The sequence below is a fragment of the Netta rufina genome (genome assembly GCF_964035555.1).
Source record: "Netta rufina genome assembly, chromosome: 2".
NCBI lineage: Eukaryota > Metazoa > Chordata > Aves > Anseriformes > Anatidae > Netta > Netta rufina.
The window spans coordinates 18,430,256-18,454,041 of record NC_140124.1 but is presented as its reverse complement, the minus strand read 5'-3'; the positions used below and the strand labels follow the sequence as shown (position 1 = coordinate 18,454,041).

General features: G+C 39.4%; 1 protein-coding gene across 3 annotated transcripts in view; it reads right to left on the bottom strand.

Moving 5' to 3' along the window:
- ARHGAP21 (Rho GTPase activating protein 21) overlaps window positions 1-23,786 on the bottom strand; it is a 118,215-nt gene that overhangs the window by 7,690 nt on the left and 86,739 nt on the right. For all 3 annotated transcript variants that reach the window (XM_084282749.1, XM_084282748.1, XM_084282750.1), the window contains 13 exons: window positions 21,353-23,300; window positions 7,531-7,689; window positions 7,275-7,377; window positions 7,151-7,187; window positions 6,401-6,526; window positions 5,322-5,606; window positions 4,545-4,609; window positions 4,314-4,462; window positions 2,770-2,918; window positions 2,522-2,677; window positions 2,336-2,414; window positions 1,264-1,337; window positions 1,089-1,178 (listed from right to left, as the gene is read on the bottom strand). In XM_084282749.1, the coding sequence (XP_084138875.1) occupies window positions 1,089-1,178; window positions 1,264-1,337; window positions 2,336-2,414; window positions 2,522-2,677; window positions 2,770-2,918; window positions 4,314-4,462; window positions 4,545-4,609; window positions 5,322-5,606; window positions 6,401-6,526; window positions 7,151-7,187; window positions 7,275-7,377; window positions 7,531-7,689; window positions 21,353-23,300 (3,420 nt within the window). The remainder of the gene's footprint in view (window positions 1-1,088; window positions 1,179-1,263; window positions 1,338-2,335; window positions 2,415-2,521; window positions 2,678-2,769; window positions 2,919-4,313; window positions 4,463-4,544; window positions 4,610-5,321; window positions 5,607-6,400; window positions 6,527-7,150; window positions 7,188-7,274; window positions 7,378-7,530; window positions 7,690-21,352; window positions 23,301-23,786) is intronic.

Sequence of the window (23,786 nt, the reverse complement as noted above, 5' to 3'; positions counted from 1 at the left end):
TCTTTTAAATGATTTCATGTTGGCCATGAGTTCATCTATTCTGCATCCGTCACACAATTTTTTGTTGTATCCCTGCACGTTGGTAGCCAATAACAGGGCACCATGTCACCTGCCCTGAGGTAAGCATCCATAAACACACCCATATTTACGTTCTTTACGTTCAGCTACCCTTCCCTGAAAAAAAGGGGATACTATTATTTGCATTTACAGTAGGACCGTAGCATGCACGGAAGCAACTCTACCCTGTCCAAGATGTAGATGACTTTATGATTGATAATGATTTTAACTGAAAGATCACTACCATTTATGTCTTTTGTTTTTTTTTTCTTTAAACCATCCAAAGCATCTACAAGGTCAAACACTTGAGTTATTACAGCAAGTCCTAGTCTTAGGTGTCCTTTTAGCAATTCCTAGTCTTAGGACACTTCAGGACAGTCCTAGTCCTGGACACCAGGTGTCCAGGAACCTAAGCTTCACACAAAGCTGATGCAGCCTAGCCTTTGTCAACAGGGTTCATTCAGTTCATTCAGACATTCACTTAAGTTTTACCCAAACTTTCTACTCCAAAATATTCCAAAATCTTATAGAAGTAAGGACTTATGTTGTATTTGGTGGGAGTTTGCACAGTAAAAAGAAGAGCGATTTTTTTTAAACAAGGGTGCTACTGGACACCTACTTTCATTTTACCTTCAAAGTCAATAATGCATTCCTCTAGGCTTTACATCGAGAGTCTGCAGCATATTAATTGAAAATGTTTGTTTAAACTAGTTGAAATCCCCAACCAGACACATACACTCATTGGTGTCTAAATGGATTACATGAAATTTACAGACAAGGAATATATTTAGTATGGAAGCAGTTATTCCCACAAGAATTAACATCAGTTTGAATAAACTTAATTTGTGCTACACATGAATATTTTCAAGGAGTCCTTAGCGTGATCCAAAAATGTTCTCACTCAACATTGCTAAGGTCTTAATGTTATCTACAATAATAAGTTATGGTCTTAATCAGCAGAAAAAATCCTGCAGAGAAACTGGTTTATGAATGTAACACAACAAAGTACGTTATACTTTTGTTTCTGGTACCTTGTTCTTTTCAGAGTTCTCTGCTACTGTCTTGAGGTGTGCAGAAAGAAACTTGAGAGTCTCGTAATGATGTTCAGGTAGATCATGAATCTGAAACAAACAATCACTATTCAGAACATTAAACATTTAATGCTAATGTTGTAGTATACCTACAACACACCCGATTTCAGCTTACCAGTCTCTTCAGTGTTTTCAGACGTTCAACAGGATCTTCTTTTCTATTGGCATCTATAAAATCTGCATATTTGTCTGTTAAAAAAGCAGAAATTAATCACATACATATTACCTTTGGAAGTCATAAATTAGCCCACTACACTGCATATAATATAGTAATATAGATGAGAGTGGAGAGAAAAAACAGTTTTCATAGAATATTGGAACAGTAACATTTAAAACTTTATTTTGTTTCAAATTAAAATCTAAGTTTTTAGTGGTTTTGTTTTTGTTGTTTGTTTGTTTCTTAATTTTTAGTGAAAAAGATACCATGTCCCAACTTCAAGAACTGGTATTATCTAATATTTAGTGAGGACTGGAAACACCATATTCGGGCAGATGATTTTCCTAAGGCAAGGCTCATCCCCTGCACTCCAGATGTGCTGAGCCCTGCAGTTTCCCCAAATTTGGGAAACACGACTGCATAATTTGTTGTGGAAGGGGACTGCATCTGCACCCTCCCCTGAAAAGAGGTTTTTTTTGGTTGTTGATTTTGGTTTAAACTCAGATATGAAAAACAATACTGCAGAGGCAACATTGTTTAAGAAACTGTATTCCCTAAAGTCACATTCTGCCTTTGCTGTGTTTGTTATTATTTCTAGTAGAACTTTAAAGAAGTAACATTAAGAATCTGGTTATTTCCTCCAAATCAGAGTTAACACCCAGAACTTGGTTTTCTTCCCTCTCTTAATCCTTCCAGAAACAGTAAAAGAAAAAAAGGTTATAGAACAAAAAAATGAAGATCCAATTTTTTTTAGCCTGCCAAAGTGAATATTAAAATGGATACACTGAGGTATTTTGGCACAATATTTGAACACTATTTGTAATTTCTTCATAATTAGAAAAACTCTATTTACAGTTGTCATTTTTAATTTATATGATCACTGTGACTCCCTATTCCTTAAGGCAAAAGGAGAGCACTTAAAACAGAGCTGAGATGATTCCAGCAGATTTTCTCTCAAACCACCCAGAAGTTTTAAAACAACCATTCAACAGTATCTCCTAAAGACAAAATCATGAGGTAAACAACTCACCATTGGTAAAAAGGGGTTCTGGGAGCTTTCTGAAGAAGGATTTCAGCAAACTGCTTATCACATTCAAGTCTCGCCATTTCTAAACATGCAGAAGGAAAGGACAGACATGCTTTATATTTCTATAATCATAACACAGCCAGAAGTTTTCAGGAGTTCAAAGTGGAAATACCGTGATCGAAGACTTACATCATCATGAACATCTATGTCAGTCATTCCTTTGTTGAGCTCCTCTTGCATACTTGAGATGGCAGCATTATTTCCAGGAACTCTGTAAATACCTGTGTACTCCAGACCTCTTTCTTCAACCAGTTTGCAGCATATATCAACGATCAGGGGAATATACTGAAGGGAAAAAAAAGTTTTATATAAATTTTTAAAGTACACATAAAGTACTTCAAAAATCACAGTGGAAAAAAAAAAAAGTCCTTTCATACTTTGTTGGTATGAGCTGGGGGACAGTCATCTAGTCTGACTCCAAATGTTCCTACAGCAGATGGCTTCTTTTCAAATGTCTTCCTCATAATGCTCGGAATGCCTTTTCTCCATGTCCCCTTGTCTTTTGGTGGGCTTGTCTCATCTTTTTCTTGATAGTAATAACACACGTAAGGAAATAAAGAAAAATATGAAAAATAAGTCAGAAAAGCTACTGTGAATACAGGAAACATTTGTAAAGATAAAGTGACTATTTTTGTGGGTGTTTTTTGTTTGTTTTGTTTTTAACCCCTTTTTTTCCTGGTGGCCACGTTTGCAAACAACTGGCTAAACATTAGTCTATCTTGAACATACCTTCTCCTCCTCTTCTGTGATTCAAAAAATACATTTGAATATATCCACACTCAGAAAAGCAAGTAGGTAAATGATAAGGTGGTATTTCATCATTCTAAAACTAAATGTATATAAATTACATTAGAAAAATTAAAACCTACAACATTTACTCAAGGAAGATTAAGTCTCTACTGAGCAACAGTGCAACACAAAATTGATATTAAGTTGTACAGCCACACTAACATTTTACATTGTGCAGACCTACTTTCAGTTAATTACTAGGTTGCAGTCACTCCTAAATCATTCCAAACAGGACTCAAACACTTATTTATCCAAAATCACATTAAACATTCAGTTGCTCTCCACTATACAATTCACGTAACAAATTGCAATTCCCATTCATCCTGTACTGCAAGACCTCTAATACAACAAACACTGCTTCCTTCTTATTCAACTATTTCTGGAAATGTTCTTTCAGTAAATGTAAAATTCACTTAACACCTGCAATTTAGGTTATATAATCTGCAGCACACAGAATGAGTAAGGGAGAGTTTGTTGGTAAGCTAAAACAGAATTCACTCACAGTTTAAATTCAACATTGAATTGTTCAGAAGTAGCTGATCAAAAGAGATCGTTTCGGGAAGTTGCCTGAATTTGTGTGCAACATCCTTAAAGCAGTCAGATCAGACACTGTGAATCTACACGTTCTTTGAAAAAGATTTTGCTTGTGACATTTGACAAAGTTCATTCACAAATTCAAGTTTGCAATGCCAGGCTTTAAGATTCTAGTATTTCAGAACTCAGCAGGTATTAATTTTGTTCTGGGAAAAATACAATAATTGAACTTCTATACTTTAAACACAAATACAAAAAAAAAAAATACACCTTCTTCTCTAGTTCAACAGCATATTTAAAATATGAATGCAGGGAAGAAATAAACCACACACAAAACCTTCCTGAGGATTGCAATGAAAACCTTTAGGGATATGAGTAAACTTGAGGTACATCTAACATAACATCTAGACAACAGAGTTAAAGAAATGAGTTTCTCCAAGCTGCAGCTATAAGCACTAGTAAATATTTGGTTTGCGTATGTATATTCGTCACTTGGAAGAACCTAAATAAATTACCTCGATAGTTTCATACTGGGGCAATAAGGAACTAAAGAAATGAGAAAAAACAAACAAACAAACAAATAAAAACACCCACAAACCTTTAGTTAGAAGCTTCCTTTCTGACTCATCCTTCGGAGAATGTGGACTCTGGGTTCTCTGTTCTGCTTTAGTTCCAAGCAGAGTTTGTCTGATACTTAGACTCTGACGAGGTGTTTTGGGAGATGGCTCTGTTTTGCTGCTCGAGGAACTGAAGCATGATATGTTACTTCAGTAAAAAGAGGCTAAATAACAAGCATACAGAAACTACTGGCAGCATATAATTTACCTACCTCATCATTGTACTGTATTCTTTAATCCTTCGACTAATTAGGTCTCTGCTAGTGACACCAGTATCCTATAAAATGAATTGAGATTTACTTTACAAATCTTACAAAATACAATAGTTTGTATTTCCAGAATACAATTTCATCTTCCCCATCAACAGATCACATATGAAAAATTAACGTTTCAGTACAGCTAAAAATCTAATGGGCAGTCCTTGGTAACAGTAAGTACAGAACACTTTAAAAACACGAGGAAAATTAAAGTGTGTAATGAAGATACACTGAAGATTATTTTGGGACAGATACTAATATGTTATGTATAATAGCATATGTTTGCCTTGCATTTAGCATTAACATATAACTCATAGTAACAACTACATATAAAGAAACAAACATCTTTCAAAGTTTCCTTTTTCAATTACTGAGAAACTCATCACACCATGCCACTGCACACACTACAAGCTTGAAGATGAAACAGACTAGCTCTGTACTACAATTACCTTTTGCAAAATTAGGGATTTTTGACAGATCAGTTTAATACAAAGTTCATCTGCAGTCAAATCAGCAATTATACTAATTCATTTATTTCAAAAGTCTGTTCTCTGATTATCAATTATCAGGCTTTTTTTCTTTAAATTCAGTATACTTCACTGCCTTGCCTTTTAAGTTTTCCTGTTTGCTCCTGCACATATTTTGATCAATTAATTGCAAATGATTTCTTTTGTTGAAGTACTAAAAATGATTGTATTTTCTTTTAATCAATTAAAAGACAAGAATGATTACCTCATCGTTTAAGTTGCTGTTGTCTTGTATTGCTTTAATCCACGCTAACATATTATCTCTGTCCTCAGCTTGAAACAGATACTCGCAGTCTGACGTGGTGAGTCTAAATACATTTTTCCTCTTGGTTTCACAGTATGAGATGTCTATCAAACAAGCATTGATGCTTATAGGTTGTTCTTCTTCAGATGGGGTCATTTGTTCCTTTTTATCCTTGTACAAATAAAGTGAATGACCTCGAAGAACAACATACAATTGTTTCCATGGCCGAATGCTCCCACCAACTCGCTGAAAAATATATAGTAAGTAAGTTTGGTTATTTGTTATAATGAATGTTTCTGCATTAACAAACTACTTCTAAAAAGCTTTAAAAAGGAAGAATAACCTTCTATACCATCCTTAAGGATGAGTCGTGGAAAGCCTACCCAAAAGTGTGACTCACTAACTGCTCTGTGTTAGAGGACAGAATTGCTCAATAGCCTGCTCTCCCTGATCACCCATTAAGTGTGAGTTTTCATACGACAGCAGCAAAACAGAGAACGTGAAAAATTTTACAGAGGCATTAAAACAAATAGAGCAAAAAATATTTAGTGGATTCTTGCCCAAGTCTTTTAAACGTTATTCAAGTCAGACTCGTATTTACGTAACACTGCAATTCCAAATTCCTACTTTTCTTTAAGTGTTAGCCCATACACGTGCAGGAGGTTAATCTGAACTCATCTCCACAACATTGATGAAAATCAGAGCTTTTTTCATTGTTAGCAAATAGAAAAGCCAACAAACAAACAAAAAAAAACACTACATTTACCAAGGGACTGATTCTTTCTACTTAATTAGTTGTTAGAAATGAGTTTACTTCGCAGATGCTCTGAAATACAAAATTAAGCCATTTCAGAATGCAGCCCCTAACGAAGCTGAGGAATTCACTAATTCACTAACAAATGGGTCTAAAGATTTCTTTAGCCTCACATCCCAGAAACATTAGTGAAAAATGCATAACCAGAAAGCTTCCAAGTTTTTTACCTCATTTTTCCACCAGGTAAATATTTATGCTAGGTTTAAAAAGAGTAAGTGACAGGTACCTTTCCTTTGTCTGTAACAAGCTGGCGGAAATGAAGCCATCCTTCCTTGGAGGCATCACCAAAGACCTCTGAAGAAGAATCTTTTCGGGAACCAGAGTCTTCTGAAGATTTCTGACTGTCTGGGACCTGAGAACATCACAGAAGGAACCTCACAGTGTACTTCTAAATACATTTCTCTTGATCTCTACATGCAAGATCATGCCTGGTAGTGTTCAAGAGGCATTTGGATAATGCCCTTAATAACGCACTCTAACTTTTGGTTGGCCCTGAAGTGGTCTCACAGTTGAACTCAATCTTCGTAGGTCCTCTCCAACTGAACTATTCTATTCCGCTACTCACTTTAAAAACTGACACCATATTCAGCAAAAAGCCTATAACAATATCCCTCTCAGAAAATACGATTTCTAATGGCTCCATAGAATAATGCAACAACAGTGACTTTACACTTCCCAAGGGTACTTTGGGACACGCTGAAGGGGTCATAGACTCTCATTAGCAAACTTTTGCAGGAGTACATCATAGAAATGCTTCATTTACTGAGGCCGAGGTAAATGAAAATCAAGCACCATGTGGGGCGCCAACAAAACAACAGACCACGTTTACTTACGTGATGCATATAGTACCAATGGAGGAAATACCATTACTCATGTCTGCTTAATACATCACTTTGTACAGGTTAAGTGTATAATTCATACAACTTGCCACAGTAATATTTATAATTTTTTAGAGTTGTTACATGTATATACTTACCTTGATCCCCTTTAAACTAGACACGTGTTTAATGGATCTGTTGGAAAAAAAAACAGATGTTAAAGTGAGATTTTGCACACTTTAAAAATATTTTCAAATTAACTGACATTTATCATGAACTTACGATTTTTCCTCTTCTCTGTAGTCATCCAATCCTTCATCATATGACTTTGATCTCTCCGGTTTTGTGGTAGGCTGGCTATCTAGGACACTAGGCCTGATGGATTCTATAAACAAGCAGAAATTTTTGAGTATGTAGGAAAGTGAATCACATTTCTGTAATTGATTTCAAGCAATAAAGAGATTACAATTTTCACACCTGATCTCCAGAGTGTAAAAGGAAAAAAGGAGCGTAGAAAGAAAATCAAATCACCACTCACCATGATCATGAGAAAGCTGTCGCCGAATTAAAGGGATTGGAGATGTGGGACTGGAAGGAACAGTTGTTATAGCAGGTGCTTGAGAAGCAGATGCAGAAATAACAGCAGAAGCAGGAATGTGTGCAATATCATGGTCAATACTAGGACTAGTCGGTTCATCTACAAAGGTAATATGTAATAAATTAACATATTAAATGAATGAACCAAATGCTCAAACTAAATAGCTGCCTAAACTTGTCATTACTGGAATATCAGATTAAGTACCTCAAATTAAGTCTTTCATACAAACATCAAGAATCCAGTCAACATATACTGTTAAATGTCTTTTTTTTTTTTTTTTAAATAAATCCTTAATTAAGGTTGTTAATTATACATTAGAGATAAGGGCAAAGAGCATCATACCTGATCATAGATTTTACTGTGAGACAATGAAATAGGAATTTTGTGCTAAGCTCCTATAATACGATTTTCAAGTAGTCTGGTTTTGCTTGTATACATGTGTGTGAGGAACAACACCTGTTACATCAATAGGTCTAAACTCAGGACACAGTGAAGTACGATTTCCTACAATAAAACATGGGCATTTCAACTACCAGCAGCTATTTGGTTTCAGTGAGTGTTCAAATAATAAAGCCAAGATCCAAATCAACAAAAACCATTTGAAACAGGTATCTAGCACCCAGAGAACCAATCCCCCATCCCCCACATATTCATCAAGTATTGTTGAACAACGCACATATAAACAAGTATTCAAATTTTAAAAAGATGGCGCCACTACATACCAATTATTTCTTCCACTAATTGTTCATACAAACGATCGCATGCCGCACATGCCCAGCACCTCACAGTCTCAACAGTCACAAGGGTCATCATGAAAGAGTCCAAAAAGCTTTACGGATTTCTACTATTTAACATGTTTCTGGCAAGATGGAAGAAGCTGAAAGACGTGTTTTCAACCATTCTGAGCAAAGAGTCGTAACATCTTCTAGCACACATCAGGAGTACGAGACAAATAATCGTACTTCATCCTCCGGCAGAAGAGAGGGTGGAGAGAAGCAAGTCACGAGCAGGGGCTGGACTGCACTGCCATGATGAGTATGAATGTACCCTAGGTGCTAAGAATTGTGATATGCAGTGCTTCTGAAAAGCCCATTGAAACCAATGAACACTCACAAACAGAGGTTTATTCTTTCCTTTGTGCAAACACAACTGCGTAAGCGGCATTGTGCTTTTCTAACAGTCACTGACAGCTCTGCTAAAAGCAGCACTTGTACCATCAAAATTTGGTGAAGTTTAAAACAAGATGGCAAATGATTGAAGTACTGAAAGATTTAGCAATGACAGCCCTACTTTGTCTGAAGTGGTAAATGTAAAAACATATAACTTTAAAAATCACTATTATTTTTTAAAAGCATAATCCGCCCCCAGAGCTAGCTGCAAACTAGGAACAAGAATAAAAAAGGAAAGCAAAATAATTCACAGCAAATCCCTGGCATAAGAATTTGAATGAATTCTGAGTTTTATTTGCATCCAGTGATAAATTGAAGCATTTACATACCTCTCCTACCCAGCAGCTAGGAGATGGGAAGAACCTCAGTTATACTTCCATTTTCCAAACAACAATAGCTCACTGTCCTATTGTTGTCTATTTCATTTGCTCAGCTAGCATGTGGAGAAGCACACCAACATTGACTAGTGATTATTTCCACCCACTGAACAATATTAAGGCAGATTATTTCATACCACATAAACTGGAAGTGCTCAGCTTTAAGTTATTTCTGTTACAGACCTCTCTCGAGATGTCACAGCCTCTATTCAAACTAAAGTTACACAAGTGCTAACATTTGAAATACGCCTGCATGAGCTGTGAACACAAAAGAACCATGCTCTCCCAGCAAGTTTGGGCAGGGATGCTGCAAGGAGCTTGTCCAGCCTGTAAGCAGCACCACAGATGAGGCAGAGTCCTTCCCTGGGGCTGGTTTTCCTATATGCCTGCAGGCAGGGCTTAGCACAAAGGGTCCCCAGCCAGCATGTCTGGATGCCATCCTAATGCAACGCAAACCAGTCTCATGGTGAAAAGCATTTTCTTGCTATCACAATTGAAATATTTCCCTGCTAAGCTTTACTTAGGCATTGTAAAATTATTTTTCTTCTTTCCTACCTTTTCAATGTGCCAAAGATACATTTATATAGCACATGATCTCACTGCTTGAATTGTGAGCGTATGGTAAGATTAATTAGCTGTATCATTCCTCCAACCGATGCACTTCAGTATCAATATGTGCTGCCAGACAGAAGAATGCTTCCAGAATAGCTGAAGATCTTTTCTGTATAGGTAGCATCTCAATATCCCTTTTTTTTTTTTTTTTTAAATGAACAGAAAAGAATTTGACTCTTGTATCACCAAGTCAGGATAATAAATCATCACAGCTACTTAGAGAAAAGAAGGAAAAGTGATAAATTCTTTAAAGCTTTTAATAAGAATTTTATCATATGCAGAGAAGTGCTTTATGCAAAGTATTGTGTCTGTAAAAATAAAAAATGCACACTTATTTGCCAGTTCGTTATATCAGATTTCCCATTTTCCAGTCTACAGCTGAAAGTACCAAAAAAGATGGAAGTTAAGTTTGCCTAAAACTGAGAATTCTCTTACATTAAGAACTTCATTTCAAGTCTAACAATTTATATATGGTTGTAATCATTTAATCACATGATGAAGTCTGTTCCTGAGACACACGCCTTGTACAGAGATCTTCCTGTTACAAATTGCCCAGATCTCATTCTCACATGTATTAAGAGCAAACAATGCATTTAAAAAATAATAATTATGGTGACAGTTCAGCTTACTAAAAAAGAAATAGAATTAAACCTCACAGCATGCTCACAGCGCAGCAGAAAAGAACACTGATGAATTTAATACTCCATTTGTCAGTAGCAATTTGAAGAGTTTGTTCTATTTGTTTTCCTTGGAGGCACGCTAGAAGCGGGGAATAAATTCCTATTTTTAAACAAGGTTAGCCAGGCAAATGTTCTGCTCTTTCTGCATCAGACCTGAAATCCTCCAAACGATTCCCTGTGCTTCCACGCAACCCAATAATGCGCTCAGTGAGTCAGTCGCTCCGCTGTGAGCCAGGGATGGTTTGCTAACCAGAGAAAAAGCAGGAAGGCACCCGGGACCCTAACTGGGGTAGAAGTGGGGCACTCAGGCTAATGCCCTGCCACATGCTACCAGCGACTTTACCTATTTCACAGGGGGTCTAATCCCTGCATGAATTACCTGCCACCAACCCCCAAGGGTGTTACTTACCTCACCGGGGATCTAAACCCTGCACAGATCAAAGTTAAAGGTGTTTTAGAAAGATGGAAGCTTTAACAAAACTGTGTATGACATTGGTACAGGAGGGTAACTGAGTCCCTGCTGAGGCTGAAGGTTAGCTAATGGCAAGCCTTTACATAACATAAAGGGACTGTACAACAAACGGTGACGTGTACCACAGAGCTACTGCCGACTGATTCAGTGCACTGCAAACATCGCCACTGCTGTTCAATAAAAAACAAAAACAAACAAACAAACAAAAAAAACTACATATAACCTTTATATTTTGACTCTTCCCCTAAGCGTTTGTTATATGTCTCCTTTTTTCTCCTTAACTCATCAGAGGACCCACACCGCAAAACTCCTTGCTGAGCACCTGAAGGACACGCTCTGCTCAGTCAGTGGAAATGACGGTGTATGAAAGGCTGTGAAGCACGTAGAGCAAACAAGCCAGAGGAGAAGCCACACAAAGTAATTCTCTTTCAGCTTGCCACCTCGAGGATTACTGGTGTCCCTTAATTGTCTGTAACAAGGAGGTCAAAGTCTTCAAAAGTACTTCAACTTTTAATTTGAGAAAAGGTTACAAATACCACTTTTTCCATGTTATTTTCTACGAAGTGACCCAGAAGACTGACTACCAGAAAATGAGCCAGTGAGACCACTGCACGGAGGCAGAGCATCCCTGGGGAAAGGGAAGTTGCTCCTGGTCTGGGTTGCCCACGTGCCATGAGGACCACAAGCACGCACCTGGCGAACAGCTACAACTGGTGGCTCTCAGGGACAGCCTGTCAGTGCAAAAACATTTATAAGAAGACTCTGAAAACTTCTAGGAAAAAAAAAAAAAAAAAAAGCTCCAAATACAGTTATGGTTGGTATTAACTGATTTGCTAGCTAAAACAGGGAGGAATTTGTGTCACAATGTATGTTTCTGTTACCATGCACCTGGAGATCAGGGGCCTACAAAGGATGGGAGTCTCTGTACACCATGCAAGTGAACTGAAAAAATACTAATAATGTTCTTAAATTTACACTGAACAGGCTCAATACCTGCAGGGTACCTAACAATTTCAAAACAGGGTTACACAGGTGAGGAAGTATGACAGAGGACACTGTCCGCATGTACTGTCCCCATGCACGGGGAACTAAGGAACAAATAACCCAAGTTTCAAAAGATTTGAAGGAATAAACACAAAAAATCTTTTTGAGAGCAGAGATCTGTGTCATACCCTACCATAAAATATCATACCACACTGATCCATTACAAATTCATGATTATTTTAGTATTTAATGTTTGTTTATGCTTGGATCTCCTGAACAGCCCTTCAGGATTAAACTTGAAGGTTTTAAGGTGTTTTTTTTTTTTTTTTTTTTTAATGTGAAGGTTTTAAACTAACAACCTGAAAACTCACAAGACAAGAGGGGGCACATTTTGAGAGCCTTAATTATAATCTAAATAAATTGCAGAATTATTCAGCTGGGAGTGAACCTCAGAAGGTCACCTAGCCCAATCTCCTCCTCTCCTCCAAGCAGGACTAACACTGAATTCAGACCATGTTCCTCAGACGTTTTGCCCAGCTGGGCCCTAAGTCTCCTAGGATGGAGATTCCACAACCTCCCTGGGAACGTGCTCCACTGATTACCAAGCGGTGAATGTCTTTTTCCCTTATATCCAGCTGAAACCTCCATGTCTTCAAACAAAGGGCAATAAACTCTTCCTTTAATCTCCTGGCTGCGCTCCTAGTGATGCAGGCCAGGCTGGCTTTAGCCTTCCTCACCGTCCAGGTGAACTCACGTCTGGCTTCCCGTCCACACAGAGCTCCGGGTCCTTTTCAGCAGAGCTGTTAAGCAGACAGTCCCCAGCCTGCACCAGGGCAGGAGGTCAGCCTGTCCCATGGGCAGATCTTACCATTTGCTGTTAATGAGTTGAGACATTCCTGTCCAAACCCTCTGCACGGAGTCCTGCCGAGCAACAGCCATACCCTTGAGCACACTGACTGCATGGCCTGGTTCGGTGGTGTTTGCAGATGTGACGAGTGTGTTACATCTCCTATCTAGGTCACCAATAAAGATAACTAAACAAGACGGACTCTCAAGAATGCCACTTGTAAGCAGCATCCAGGTGGAGTATGAAACCTCAGCCAGCATCCCTTACAACTCATGACTCAGTTTTCCACGTTGCAGACCAGATCAAAAGAATTGCTAAAGTCAAGGCTGGTGACACCTTTTGTTCTCCCCTCATTCCCAGATCTAGTCATCTCACTACAAAAGGCAATCAGGTTAGTCAAGCACCATTTCCCCTCGGTAAATCCACACTAACTATTCCCAAACATCTCCTTCATGTGCCCAGAAACAGCTTCCAAGAGGGCTGACTCCATGATTTTCCTGAGGATTGAACTGAGGCTGACTGACTACATTCCCTAGACTGTCCTTCTCACCCTTGTTAAAGATGGTGCTTGATATTCTGTCTTCCAATTACCGGGGCACCTCATGATCTGTCAAAGATGATGATAGCCTCCTTGCAGTGACATCAGCCAACTCACTCAAAAGCTTCAGATGCATCTCGTTGGGTGTGATGGACTTCTACAGGTTGCATTGCACTGGGGCTGCATTAAGAGTTCCCCATTTTCAAAGTTATGACTGCCTTTTTTTTTTTTAATGAAAAAAATGGTTTAGTTAACTGAATCATAAAAATATAAGCACAGAGAGCAAATTCAAGACCCAGATTTAGTCTAGGAAAGCTAATCCTCTTGGACTATCATCAACAGAGGAAGGTGGTTTCTCCCACCAACCCTTAGGGATTCACACTGCCTGATCTTTCTTCACTTGTGATAGAAAGTGACTGGAAAAAAATTTACTTCCCAAGCCTAAAACCAGCTTTCATATTTACCCTCCTTCAGACTTGGCAGTCTTGCAAGCAGCATCTCATCATCTCAAAAGATTTTTAAAAAGGAACTGTATTATTTAGTAAGCGTACTGTAGAGCACATTACCATTTACAACACTAATTTAATTAGACTTCATTATAAACAACGTGAGTATACAGCTACAAACCTTAATTCAACAAGTACATAATTTACCAAAGACTATTATCTGATTTAAAGATTCAAATCATACAAAGTTAGTAACTGAGCAGAAGCTTACACCCAGTAGAGCTGGGTGTATGCTTCCCAAACTCCCCACTGAAGAGGATAGGAGTATTCTGATACCATGAGCTTTCTGAAAGCCACACTGAAGTCTTGGATTAGGTACGTGCTTAAAGGTGCCTCTGTAATACTCCACGCAATTTTGGCTACTCATCAATCTCGTGGAATTGCAACTCTGATTGCTCTTTATAAATAACCTTCTGCAGTAGGGTAACTGAAGGGAGGCAGCTCGTGCTGCCTTCTATCTCCAAAGCAAAGTGCTAAAGCAGTCATTAAAAATGTTATTTTCATTCAAGGAAGGCATAGGCGTGAAAGCATCCATATACTGGGCTGGCATTTATCTGACAATCATTACAAAATGTATTCCAACCATTTGCCTCTCTATTTCTTCAGTATTGCTCTCATAAACAACAGATTATTGCTTTGGGGGTGTAATTTAAAAATGATTCTTACATAACAATTTTGTTTGCTTATGGCATAAAAGCAGGGACAAAACTACGAAGTGCCATTAAAAGGATCAAAAGCCCTTTTCCTTGAAGGTACTGACCTTGTATCGTATTCAGAAACTTCATGGGACACGATACCACAACACCACCACAATGCACGATGCTACCTAGCCCCAAAGCATTATTCTTAAATAAGGCACATGAAGGCTTTTCAGCCTTGTCCTGTGCCCAGTCCATGCTCTGTCCCTCTCCAGTTGAGCTTCCTGCAGCTCGCTGCGTGCAGCAGTTCCCGCATGGTGTGGCCGAGGAACCAGATCTATCCCCTGTGGCAGCAGGACACCAGGGGTCAGCAAAACCTGTTTAGGCACTGGCACAAGCAAAGTACAGGAGACTCCTTCAAAAGGAGCTGAATTTAAGCTGAACACATATGTATTAATACAGACCTGCTGATTCACAAACTTTCTCTGAAAAGTCTGTCAGGAAGACAGTCAGATATGAAGACCCAAGTACACTAGTTCATCTGCACAGGAAGAAGGCCAGCAATAACCAATGAAAGACAAATGAATTGTTCCGTCAGAAATAAACCATATGGAACTAATTCTGCTATCACATGAAATAGCAGAAAGGACTAATATGTGTATCTCACAGAAGCAGCTTCTTGTAGCAGAGCTGGAAGCTGAGCTGCAGCATCTTTCACTCCTCAAGCAGCAGCAGCAGAAGTTCCAGCAGCTGAAGATCTGGAAGGCTGGAACAGGATTTGGAGAAGATGCACTACTGCCTGGACTCACCACGACTTGCTGCCTTTTGCAATCTCATTCTTCTAAGAACTGTTTAAGCTTTTTTGTTTGCTAGTTTTTAAGTACACACTACTGACAGCACTGGCTGCCTTTACAAAGAAACATTTCATGTACCTATTTTATGTAATTATTCTTATGTAGCCACACAAATATAATGGAAACGGGTCTGCATGCTCATGACATTCATTTCTGTAAGCTGTGGAAACACAGGATGGGATCAAGCCCCCTGAACCACCAAATCCAGCCCTCTGCTACTGTGATCATGTAAATAATGTTTATTATAGCGATGGAGTTTCACAAAAACAGAGAAAGGCTGGCCTAGATTATTCTTAATGCAAGCTGATCTATGACAATCTGTTTTTTATTTCAGCGTTGAGCAAAATGTATAGCTATCCATCTCTACAAAGTAATTCTAAAGGTCCCTAATCACAGTATTATCCTGCCACATGATCAAAAAATACAGGTGTGAATATACCTTTTTTTGGCCAAGAACCCTTACAGCCTTCCTTTATTACCCGTAATTACAATTTTAAGTTATAATGATACACTAAGGATGATTTCTACTTTGAAAACATTACCCATTACAAAGCAAGCCTGATGCTTCCACTCCATTAAAACTCTTCTAAAAGTTATGAATGATTGCCTTAACATTTTAGGTTTGAATTAGAAGTCGACTTTTAAGTTACAGACACGTTTTAACGGCATTTAAAGCACTAATTTGTAACTTTGTGTTTGGGCTGTTCTATTTTGGAACATCACAATGATTTAAAAACTGTTCTTTGGATAAGAAACATGGAAATTTTCAGCCTGGAGCAACAGCAGTTTGGCAGGCCACACTGTTAAAACCTGAAAAAAGCAGAGGATTGATGCTTATCTTAGAAGCATGGATGACATGTTGAAAACTGTGCCAATGCTATCGCTGAAATAATGGAAGCAAGAGTCCCTCAAAAACAAGCATCTGTCAGCTCTTACTTCAACTGCTACCACATTTATATGTTCAGTTTGGAATAGCTAGCCAGTAATTTGTAGGAAAAAACAAATTATTCCAATGGCTAAAGATTTTTTTTTGTATTCATCTTGACTACTCTGAGTTCTTGCTAAAACTAAAGTTTCCTTACACCACACCACATCAAACATATGCGTTCAGCCACTGTTTGCCCTTAAGGTAGCCACACATTTTGGGTTGACAAGCAATAACCTCCGCTGCAGAAATCTGAGGTTCTCAATTTCTCTCTGCTCAATGCGTGTCTCTTCTTACAAGGAAAAGAATATATTTCTTTATTACATGGGGAAAACACTTTTTTTTTTTGCTAACCTTTCTTTATTCCTTCCATAACCCTTCTTGTGCAAGTGTGTATGAACTCACTTTCCATTTCCAACAATGTAACTGCATTCTGTTTGTGTGTATTTACATGGCCTTCTTCTGAGCCTAAACATCCTGCAGAGAGGAGCACAAAGGCAGGGCAAGGAGATGAGCACCTATTTCACTGCAAAAAAGGCAGAAAACTCATTACTCCTTCAGAAGTAGCTTATCAAGGTAGGCACTGAGAAGGTAAACCCTCTGTACCTCTACTTTCAGCACTGCAGAAGAACACCATTGTAGGTACAATAAAATGACTGACAAGTTCAACTAATGCTAGGCATTTTAGAACCTGACGTGTTCTAACTTACTAATTTAATTCCTTGGTTTTTTCTTTTTTTTTTTTTTTTTTTTTTTTTTAAAGTAGAATTATTTGGCAACAACAAAACTAAAAAGAAGGTTAAGCGGAACTCACTGGAAGTCAGATTAATTTATCCTGCCCGTTAATCAGCAACTACCCAAATACTTTTACTACAACAGAAGTTTGGGGAAAAACACGTAGTAGAGCACAGAAAAAAATACCCACTTCTTGGTTTTGAAAACAACAAAAAAATACATGAGGCTCTTAGAGCTAAGTGAAAAGCAAAGTCTGTCTGTATGTTGTTTATAAATAAAGCTTTATAAATAGCATGCAGTGAAATGCTGTAAAGTTTCTGGCAAATCTTTATTTAAACCAATACACAGCATTGGATACCAGATCTTTACTGTAGTAAAGGAGTATGGACACGTTCGTGGAGCACACAGAAAACCACAGTTGGCTCAGGAGTGCTGTGGAGTTGCAGATGTAGGGTGGAAAGTACCAACACGCAGCATCACACACACCTGGCCTGGCTTTTCCTAAGGCATCTGGTTCCAGGCAGGCAGAGAGAGGACACTCGGGTTATTTCTACAGCACTTCAGTTCCCGAAGTCTGGTCAAATATTTTTAATTGGCTCATCTTCTCTCAGTTATTCACAAATTAATAGAGGAATGAAGTGACCTAAAAGCTTTCTAGGGTAAGGACGAACTAGATACTTTGGAAAATGGGACCGCACCTCTGAGGAAAAGTCTATGGGATGTTACTGAATGCCTGCAAAGTCTGTAATAGGACAGCTGTAAACTTCTTTTATTTGAAAAAAAAAAATAAACTCCAAGATGATGCTTACTTAGATTTAGGATGTTTTAAGCAGATCCATTTAGAGTAATTTTTCATGTGGCAACTCACTACAAAAAATCTGTGCAGAAAAGGACACAGACGCAATAGCATTGGCCAAAGCATTAAACTGTGCTGGTGGACGAACACACTGCATCAGTTTAAGTACTGAAAGAACTTCTCCATTTCACTCACAGGGCTAGTTAACCCAAGCTGGGAGATGAATTATCTTTATGGCTTTCTACACTAGAAGAAATGGTGTAAAAAGAGAAAAATGGTTTCAAGCTGGCTGCAAGTCTCAGACAAGCACACTAGATGATGTCTAAGAAACTATGACTGTGTCTAAGAAATGTAGCAAAATAATTATATTCTGAATCAACTGCTCTAGTTACAAAAATGTTAAGTACTGTTTTAATTTCCATCCAAGCGCAGTTTGACACATCCCAAATTACTTTGTAGATCAGAAACGCAGCATTTGGTGTTCTCTAGCAGAAAAATTACATACAAATTGCAAGTCTGAACAATGTACATTAAACACCGCAATGCTAACATAATCTCTGATAGAGTTAGTGGTATTTTTACTCCTCTAGAGAACAGGTGAGACAGCTTCTAGGTAAAGGAATAACCTCTCATTAGAGGAACTGGTACAGCTTGAAACAATAAGACAACATCTCAAGAACAGAGCCTTTCTTAGGACCTGGAATAGAAACAGTAGCTTTCAAATCTAAACACAATAGCCTGTATTTAGGAGCGCGTTGAAAGCACCGAAGCTTGCAGTGCCAGGATGTATTTTTCTTTAAAGCAGCGACTTCCTCATTCCCCAAGAACATGTGCTTGCCTGAAGAAGAGTTTGAGCACACGTCTGAATTTTTCAAATCAGTGTCTGTTACAAAACACATTGCATCAACCTCCTGGCTCTGCTCTGAAGAGGCATTAACAAACGCAAACCTATATTTAATCTCCCTGCTTCAGAACAGCATTTTGTGAAAGGGCTACTGTCAAAAGCCAATTCGTAGCACATCGTCACAATCTCAGCAAGAAACTGCCATAAATGAGCTTGATGGGAAGTCTACTCAGCTTTCTGTGTGTGCCATCACGGTACTTACAAAGAGATGCTCTCAGATGATCCTGCTGATGGCTAGCTCTCTGGAGCAGGTTGGTCACAAAACACTGATGTGGAAGCCAGCTACTCCTGGCTGAACTTCTACCAAATTCTAATCTGGACATACCCACTGATTTTAATGAGCAGGAAGTAATAACAATAATAAAAACACCACAAAGCATTTAAAATACCAATAAAACGTAACCTTGGAAAGTACAGACAACGTGTTAATATGAACATAAAGGAAGCAAAGAGGTTGCCAACACCAAGGTATATCTTTATTCCAAGTACCATCCTCTCAATTGCCAGACAGTAGTAGAAGAAAAAAAATCCAACCTGTTTTCCTTTGAAAGAGTTAATCTTTTAGCCGAGTTTCAAAGTAGGTTTAGGGCTCTATCTGCCTGATAGGAGGTGGTTAAGCTTAAGCAAGTCTCCTAACAAGTGAAGCTGTAATTAAGCATAATGATAGTGGAAGGAGCAAACTGAGAATCAGGCGTATTAATTCTACCTTCCTAAGAGCCCAGCCTTAAGGGCACTTGACACTCCTCCTTGCCAGACAGGGTTATTTCACCCCGAGTTGCAGGAGCTGCGGTGGAAGTTCCCCTTAGCACCTGCACCAGCACGAGGACAGCTCAGGAAGACGGCGGCGAGCAGTGCGGTGGCTCTAGCAGCATCACGTTAGTCTTTGACAAGTACTGAGGAGGTTTCAGTCCGAGAGGAGGCTAAGGAGCACATAAGGAATTCACAAAATCCCGTGTGGTATTACGCCAAAAGTCTGCAATGGAGAGCTACAACTTTACTTCTTCCAAACTGCTCAGCCACGGCCGGAATGAAACCCAACTGCCATGTTTCAAGCTCCTTTGAACTTTGTCGCATTTGTCTAAAACCTGGAAGCAAGCCACGGTAGGAGTTCATTGCAAGTCTTTATTTAAATCAAGCCCAACCTTTTCAGCACAATCTCCTACCATAAAACAGATTGCTCGGATTTTCACACGATATTTAAATTGTGCAGGGTTAGAAAACTCCCAGCAAGCATACTGGGCACCACTTTATTGAATGCCTGACACCGATTTTAGGCATATTATTTTAGAAAACATTTGTAAAGACCAGCTACATGCCTGACAGACTTACACTAATCCTGGAAGGAAGACAAGTGAAGTCCAAAGAATCGTCCAAAACTACTGGACACCGATATATCCAGTAATCCAAATAACTGCACGCCTCCCGTTCAAAAAGGAAGGCCCAACCTGAAAACCACCTGCTAGCTGTTTAAGAAAGCATTTTGGCTAAGTGTTAACAACGTTCTGTCACAAGAGCAGAGTATTGCATCTCATTGCACATTTCTATCCTTCAATGCTCACAAAGCTCCTTCACTGCTTTGGTCATTTACTCCAGGCTGGTGCAGGTATCAGAGATAATTCTAGGGGAAAAACACTGCTGTAGCTCCACAGGAGATGACAACTCTGCTAAGACGGTAAAATTAACTCCCTTTAACAGCTTTCCTTATGGTTTTTATGGATTAGGTTTTCACATATATAAGTGTGAGAAGCAAAATGCAGTATGTTTTAAATGCTTGTTCTACGACATTCAAGAAAACAGATAAATCAACCTATGTGGAACATGGTGTGCAGAGATCTAGCCTCTAAAGGATTTAATTAGCCAAAACAATGAAAAAAATAATACAGCAGAAAAAGACCAAAACTGAGTACTTAAGTAGAACAGAAACTCACTCTGCCACTGCAGATGGCTCCATTCCTCACATACCCCAAACTATTTCCCTGATCATTTTGCTACCACTTACAACCCCTCCGTAGCTCTCAGATAACCTGGAAGAACAGAGGCCCCCACGCTTTAAGCCCCACAAAATTCCTACCCTTTTTATGCCACAACCCACAGGTGAATCTTTGCATCTTCTCATATTCTGCCTACGTAAATCTTTTAATTCATAACCACTTTAGCTTATTTACTTGCCAATTAACCTAATTTTATTGATATCCTTTCACATGAAACAGCTTTCCTGCAAACACACATCTGTTTCAGACTGCTTTCACCTTACCTATTCAGCTATCCTAAAATTGCTTTTCCCCCCACATATCACCATCACATCCATATCCTCCTGTTACTGGAATCCACGTTTTCTATCATAAAGGTAAGAGCGTTTCCAAAGGTACTGCAACTGCTAGCTGTCCACACAAATAACATCAGAGCCATTATGTGGAGCTCTAACCAGAGTTATATAATGAAGACTTCTCTAGGAGCTGGGGAATATTCTAGAAAAATTAAAGCACTGTAGACCTTTCTACACTGATATTCCAGGGCTCCAAACAAAACACGTTGTTGTTTTTTTTCCCTCCACTGAAAAATATTTTTAATTTTTGCCATGTTAATATTGTGCTGGATGAAGAAAGAACCCCTTGTATCCCGCAACCCCAGGATTTAGAGGAACAGCAGTCAGCTACCTGGCATGGTGCTCTCCATCACATTAAACACAGAAAGGTGTGATGAGTGCTCTAACAGTTCAACTCACCGATAAATGGAATAGAAGCCAAGGAGTCCCCAGGTGGGCTGGAACCTGATGCTTTCCTTTCTTCTATCCGTTTTATGTGGACTTCTCTCCGAGCATCATTAGGTAACCAACAGGTGGTGTCCGAGGCGGCCTCCTGGTCATTTACAGCAAGAATGTAGGACTGATGCCTCAAAGGCTGGGACGTTTGGTGGCCGGAGGGTGATTTGTCCCGCATGACAACCGTGTCTTTGTCATTTTCCTGAACATCTGTTTGCAGAGTTTCAGGCTCCTGGACATCTTCCCTTCCAAAATCGCGACTCTTTTGTCTGATGGGAACATCTGTGTTATCAGAGGTAGTTGGGCTCTCACTTGTTTGTTGACCAAGTTTGGCAGAAGCTGGAGACAAAGAGGTGGGCTGGATGGTTTTGCCAGTTTCTGTTTTGTGATCTGGGGTACCTTCCGCTCGGATCCTCGACTGTTGGTTTAACAAACCGCTCTGATGCAAGTGATTTACTGTTCTTTGGTCTTTGCTGGCAACAACATCCAGGCTCTGGTTAAGGGGGAACGATGGTTTTGCTGCATAGGAAGCCGAGCTCTTCACAGAGCTACTTTTCGAACTTCTGGTTATGAGAGATGGCCTCTCCTGCGAAACAGCTGCAGGCTTTGCAATTCCCCCAGGAGTCTGTAAATCTCGAGAAGGCTGCAACATTTTTATATCTGGTGGAACTTTCTGAAAATGAGAACCAGACAAAGAAGCTCTGCTACCTATTCTCCTGTTGTCTGAAATATAACCACTTGGAGCCACAGAAAAGTTTTGACCTCGAAGGGACATATGAAATGCATGCTGCCTAGATCTCTCATAAATACCTCGCCGATCATCTTGTTCGGTAAACCCTGTCCACTTGTAAGTCTTTCTCCTGTCTCCATTTGTATCTGCAATCTGATTCTCAGATCGGAAGTTTTCTAGCACTTCCCCTTGTTTGCTGAGATAATCCCATGAGCGAGCCCTGTGATTCCTAGCACTAATTGAAGGTGAAGTTAGCGTGTCTTGCGAAGCACTTCGTGGCCACTCTTTCATCAGGACGGGATCTTCAAGTCTCTCCTGGGATACGCTTCGCTGCCGGATCTGCACAGACTGGGGAACCCTGTCATGAGAGGTGCTCCTGCGCCGTACCTGTGAAGCGGTGCGGTTTGGCACCACTTGGTTATAATCCGTCGTGTTCTGAGAAGCTGCTCGTAAACTGTCCAGCCTCTCCTGTATTGTCCGGGAGCCGTACATGTGCATGCGCCTGTTATCGATGTACTCCTTGTAGGTTTTGTAGGTCTTCCAGTCTATGTGCTGGTGGGAGGTTGGAGAACTGTAATGATTAGTAGAGGCAGGGGGCGAGTCCGTGGCTTGAACAGGAGGTCTAGTGCTTGGGATTCCTTCTGGACATACTACATAATTTGAAGCCTTGCTCATCGTTCCAGTTGGATCAACTGGCCTCGTTATTGGAGTCTGAGGAAGTACAATGGCAGTGGACACTGAAGAAGATGGTGATGTGGTCCGTGCTTTTAGAGCCGTTTGATCTTTCAAGCCATATCTTATTTCCTCTGTCCTGTGAGACGGACCAGCGTGGTTATTTCTACAAGACGGCAAGTCTACAGCCTTCTCAGAAGGCACAATAACAGTCCGTACAGTTTCATTGCAAACGCACACAGCTGTATTGGATTTTGCAATGTCTGTTGGCGATGGAGGCACTTGTATTTCCATTCTGTAGGCCCTCTCTGGCTGTGTCAATGCTCGTACTGGTCTACTGACTTGCTGCTTCCCCAGCGAGAAATCTGAAGGTAGTTTGTCACCAGCTTGTGCCGTAACAGAAGTGGTGGACGTCAGGCGTGGGTAACATATTGGTGGTGGTTCGGGTATGTTGTGGGCATTACCACTGTAAGCTTCGTTGCCTTTCAGGTAGGCATCTTGGGAATATGCCTGTGGACAGAAGATTAAATGAGCATTAAGTAGTAAAGGACTTGGAAGAGTTCACAGTCTAGCATTTGCACAGTCAAACAAGAGATGGAATACAAGTTCACAGTATATGTAATTTTAGATAAAATGTTAGTTTAAAAGGTTAAAAAAAAGCATTCCACCCTCTTAATGAGCAGAAACAGAACAAGAAAACTCATTAAATACATCCTCTCCCCCAGCAATTCAATAGCTGAAGTGGTGACCAATGCTAGGAAATAGTGCAAGTAGAGCACTGAGGCAGGTTTGCCAAGATCCATGAGCAGAAAACACAGTATTTTTCTCCACCTTTATTTCTGCTTTCTGTCATGATGCTTCAAATACCCTCCCCATTTATGCTTTGCATTGCTGGGATTCAGAATACGACTGCAATTGACAGGTTAAAATGGTGCGTAATAAATTCAACTAGTGCTAGAAAATTCTCCATTCACTTAATGTAAAAAATAACTCCAT